Here is a 5,388-nt window from a genome sequence, read left to right on the forward strand (position 1 = left end):
AGAAGAAATGTCCCAATTTGGCTGCCAGGCACGCCCAGGCCCCTGCAGCCACCTGGGGCGGCAGGGGAGATGCTGGGAATAGGTAGGGAACTAACCAGACTGAAAGGCTGGCCCTTGCAAGGGTCGGTAAATTGTCCAAATCAATGTCCAAGGAGGTGCAGCCAACTCAGGCATCTTCTAGGTTGGTCCTTAGCTCCAAAGGCGGTGGACGGTCAGTGGGAAGCGGTGGGTGGCAGCGTAGGTCTCTGGGCAGATGCAGGCCTGGCAGTCGGGTGGGTGGCAGCAGTGGGACTGTGGGTAGTCTGTCCAATTTGTCACCTGGGCCTGGCCTACAGCTGGGGTTCAGGCGACAATCCAAATTCAGAGGGAGGGTCCTGGGGCTGGCCGGAATGGGCGGCGGTGCGCCGAGGGAGGTCTCCACCCCAGCGGCAGGTAACTGGGGCACTATTCCTGGAACAAAGACAAGCACTACGGGGGATGGGGAGAGAACCAGAGAACCGAAGGGCAGAGAGAGGGAAGGGGACGGGGGACAAGGGTAAGCGCGGCGGCTCAGGGGAGGGGGCTGAGGAGGGTGGCAGCGTGCAGGGCCCTCCTCCCAGGCCCGAGGGGCTCCGGACCTAGTAATACTCGTCTCCCTCCTCGTCCTCGTCTTCATCGTCGTCCCAGCCGAAACACTGCTTCATCTCATCGAGGAAGGCCCGGTAATCCCCTAGGATCGGGCTATCCATCTCGATGTAGGGAACCACCCACTCTTCTGCTTCCCCGGTGAGGAGGCTGATTAGGAAGGCTACCTTCATGGCGTCATTGCAGAATCGGTTCTCGTTGACAAGCATATAGGACGTCGTTTGCACGATAAACTCGGGAAGCCGGGCGCTCTCGCCGCTAAACGTCTCGGGGAAGGGCACCGGGCAGCTGGGCGGACGTACCTGGCGCAGCAGACTGGCTCTCTCGCACACCAGCAGCCGCAGCTGCTCCATCAGCTGGCTGTTCTCGATGCTCAGGGCCCGGTGCCGCATCAGCAGCGCGTGTAGCAGCAGAACAAGCTCGTCCACCATGGCGAACGACTTAGAGGGGCTCGGCCTGCTCGGCTCAGCCACGGGCTGCTCGGAGGCCTCGCAGGAAGTGCGTGTCCGCGCAGGCGACGGGGCGGGGGGAGCGGGACGGCGCACCGGGGGCCTGGCCGCTGCGCAGGCTCCGCCCACTGGTCGCTAGGGCAGCCGGCGCGGCGCGGAGGGCGTGGCCATGGATAGCAAGGGCAGGGCCTTGGGGGCGTGGCTATGAACGGGGCTCGCAAGGGCATGGGGGCGTGGCCAGGGGCAGGGCTGGCAAGGGTGTCACCGACCAGCCGGGTTTACCCAGGCGGGTAGACACCACCGGTACAAGCTACTTTAGACGAGGGCCCAGCAGGCACCGAGAACCATCTCTCAAAGAGAGCCAACCTGCTCAAGTTGAAAGGATTAACAACCAACCCCCCCCCACACACACACATACACCCTCACAAATCAGTGTTCCCCTCATAGGTCTGCAGCCACTAGATTCCATCTGCATGAATTTCACGCACCCAAGAACTCCTGGATGCAGAAGTGGGTGTCTTGCGGGAGTCACATTCTTTCAGAGACATACACACCCTCAAGGGGTCCTATCTTTCATGACGAACCAAAATTTAAACGGGATTTTCTTTACTTGGGAAATATTGTATAGCTCGTTTTATTTTTCTAAATACCCCAAAACCAAACCCGTTGCCCTCTGAGTCAATTCCAACTCACAGCGACCCTGTAGGGCAGAGTAGAACTGCTCCATTGGGTTTCCAAGGAGGGCCAGGTAGACTCGAACTACCGACCTTTTGGTTAGCAGCCATAGCTCTTAACCATTACACCACCAGGGTTTCCAGGAGTAAGGTATAAAAAGTTCTGTAAAATCAGAACCTGATAACCCTTTGCAGGCATCCTATCTGTGCCTCTAGTTCATGTCCTAATATTAGTGTCCCTCGGCCATTAAGTATTATTATTCTTTGCTTAACTAAGACGTTTGTGTTTTTAAATGTGTTTGTTTTTCTACTTTGAATGTGATTATTCCAGTAGATGCTGAGCAACTGAGTTAGCCCAGGACCTTAGAGTCAACATATCCTGTTGGCTCTGCTTTTAAAATATATCCCCAATTCAGTCACTTCTTGTTACCTCTACCACTAACACTCTGGTCCAAGACTTTTTTTTGCGTCCATACTTCCACAACTTATCTCTGAGCTTTCACTCTTGCCCGTCTATAGTATATACCCTACAAAGTAGACACAGGAATCCCTTTAAAACAAAAGTCACATCTCATTAAAAAACCAGTTGCTGTCAAGTCAATCCCAACTAATGGCAACCCCATGTATGTCAGAGTAGGACTGTGCTCCATAGAATTTTCAGTGGCTGATTTTTGGAAGTAGATTGCCAGGCCTTTCTTCTGAGTTGCCTCTGGGTGGAATACGTATTTGCTGTGGTTTCTTATAAAGTTAAACATATACAGTAAAACCTACAAAAGCCAGCACCTGCATTACAGGGAGACCTGTCAGAAAAGGAAAACTCAAATATTTTCTACTAATAGCAATAGAAAAGGGGTACAACTGCATCCTGTCAAAGACGGAAAACTTGTGAGACCCGGAAAAACTAGGCATTTCCCTGTAGGACAGAGTAGAACTGCCCATAGGGTTTCCAAGGCTGTAAATCTTTATGGAAGTAGACTGTCACATCCTTCTCCTGCTGAGCAGCTGGTGGGTTTGAACTGCAGACCTTTTGGTTCGCAGCTGAGCACTTAACCACTGCGCCACTAGGGCTCCTTTCATATCTACCTTACGACTCAGCAATTCCATTCCTAGTATTTACCCTAAAAGAATAAATATGCTCACAAAGATTTCTACTAGAATGCTTATAAAGCATTGGAAACAACCTAAATGTCCATCAAAAGAAGAATGGATAAAACAAATTGTGACATATACTTATAAGCAACACCACTCAGCAAACTGTGAATACACACAACAAGAATGAATTCCAAAGGCATTATGTTCACTGAAAGAAGTCAGGTACATAAGAGTAACATACCTATATGGTTCAATTAATACAAAATCCAAGAACAGGACTTCCGGCAAAATCGCGCTCTAGGCAGAAGCACCACACCGTTCCTCCACGGCAAAGACCCGAAAAACTAAGCCGAACAGAGAATACAACAATCCTGAAACCCTAAAACATCAAATGAAGAGATAAAGAACCCAGCCAAGCACCAAATGGAGTGAGAAAACTGACAGACAACAGAGAGCGAGGAGAGAGATTCATGCAGAGGTCCCCTACCAGCTAACGCAGTGTGGATCCGCCATCTTGAACTCCTATCCGAGACCAGCAAATGGGGTACGAGAAAGCAGCTTCACGGAGCTTCCATTGGGAGACAAAACAACCGGTAATTTGTGAGATACGCTTTCCCACCCTTCTTCACCCCCACTCAGCCTCCTCTGCTTCCTGTGGCCACAATCTCTTGTCCGGGAAACACTGGCTGCCTGGATTCCACACACCCAAACGGGCTGGCTCTCCGAGTGCCATTTCGTGGCTGCTGATGTTGCTTTTTTCCGCTTCATTTGATTTCTTCCTTACCTCTCACCACCTCCCCGTCCTTTCGCTCAAATACCTGGCTCCGTGCGCCATCTTTGCTTCTTCCTGAGGGGCTGCAGAGCTCTGGTAATATGTAATATACGCTTTCTCACTCCCTATCCTTCTTCACCCACACTCGAACACCTCTGCTTCCTGCGGACACAGTCGCTTATCCGAGAAACACTGGCTGCTTGGATTCCACCAGCCCACACTAGCTGGCTCCCTGAGTGCCATTTGTTGGCTGCTGGTGTTGCTTTTTTTTTTCCTGCTTCTTTTGATTTCTTCCTTACCTCTCACGACCTCCCCCACCTTTCGCTCAAATACCTGGCTCAGTGCACCATCTTCACTTCTTCCTGAGGGGCTGTGGAGCTCCGTTCAAGTGTGGAGCTGCTTCCCGGTCTGGGCTGCACTGCTGGTGGGATCCCGGTGCTTTTGTTCATTTGTTTGTTTTGAATTGTTTGTTTTCTTTTCCTTTTCTTGAGTTGGGAGCCCTTTCTGGCGAGGCGGTGCTGCGTGGCAAGGAGACTACCCCCTCGACTTGCACAGATGTGCAGAGGGATCCCTGAGAGCATTTCTTTTTTCACTGTTTTTTTTTTTTTTCCTGTTTTTTTCGGGGATTTTCTTGTTCGTTTTTTTATTTTTAATTTGTTTTGGGGTTTTTTCCCCTCTTTTTCCCCTTTTGTCTTTCTTCATTACTCAGTTTCTCGTCTCTGTATATCTTCCTTCTCTTTCTGTTCCCTGAATACATGGCGTTGTATACCTCTATGCCTTCTAGCCAGGCTGTACTGCAATACCTGAAAGCGACTTCCCCAGACCTCATAGCTGCACCAGTGGGATCCCTGGGAACTTTGCGGTTCTTTAACCTTTCCAATTTTTATTTATTCAATCCTTTCTTTTCTTTTCTTCCTCTTCCCCTTTCTGTTTTTCTCCATTTCATAGTCTCTCATCTCTCCACTCCAACAGCAAGCTGCCCTAGCATTCTTTTTTGATTATTTGTATGTTTTTGACTCCTGTTCCTCTCTCCTCTCTCCCATATCCATCTTAGCTCCACAAATAACAATCTCCCCGCTACATCCTGCCTACCTGCACCATGCGCTTAACATCACACCACCAAGCAGCACAGGCACCGCCTACTGGAACCTGCCCTGCACTGACTACCGACCCGCCCTGGTGGCTTTAGTAAGTGCCACAAACAACCCGTCCCAGTAACTCCTCTTCAGCTAGACCTGCCCTTCCGTACCATATCTGAGTGACTGACCTGCCAATTGGAGAAGGAGGCAAAAAGTATTGTGCCCACAGATGAGCAAACAACAAAGAACACGCAGTCCGCCTGGTCAGACACAGTCAAATTAAAAAAAAAAAAGGGATGAAACAAACAAATCTACAATCAATAAACGAGAAAAATAACTACTGAATGCCCCGAAGACAGCAGAAAATATCAAAACATTTACAAAAACAGACAGGATGGTTCCAGTGGGCATTCAAAATAAAACACCAGATGACTCTCCAGTGGAAGAAAATGAACTAGAACTACCTGATAGGGAATTCAAATCTCTAATACTCAGAATTCTCCAAGAGCTGAGGCAAAAAGCTGACAAACATGAGGAAAAGATAGACAAATTCATGGGAAATACAGGCAAAAAATTGGAAGAATTCAGCAAAATAATACAGGAACAAAATGCCAAAATAAATTCACAGCCAGAAATTATACAAAGACAACAATTAGAAATCCAAAAGATAAACAACAAGATTTCAGAAATGGACGGTG

The 5,388-nt window shown here is 49.3% G+C and overlaps 1 protein-coding gene across 1 annotated transcript; it reads right to left on the reverse strand.

Moving 5' to 3' along the window:
• Positions 1-617: 617 nt before the first annotated feature.
• Positions 618-1,055, reverse strand: LDOC1 (LDOC1 regulator of NFKB signaling). Its single transcript, XM_004380961.1, has one exon. It carries the CDS (start codon positions 1,053-1,055, stop codon positions 618-620), a length of 438 nt encoding a protein of 145 aa, XP_004381018.1.
• Positions 1,056-5,388: the final 4,333 nt, after the last annotated feature.

This window comes from Trichechus manatus, unplaced genomic scaffold (genome assembly GCF_000243295.1).
Source record: "Trichechus manatus latirostris isolate Lorelei unplaced genomic scaffold, TriManLat1.0 scaffold00079, whole genome shotgun sequence".
Taxonomy (NCBI): Eukaryota; Metazoa; Chordata; class Mammalia; order Sirenia; family Trichechidae; genus Trichechus; species Trichechus manatus.

Bases quoted from the DNA above. Each gene is read 5' to 3' on its own strand.
- LDOC1 (XM_004380961.1), bottom strand. From the start codon at position 1,055: ATGGTGGACGAGCTTGTTCTGCTGCTACACGCGCTGCTGATGCGGCAC.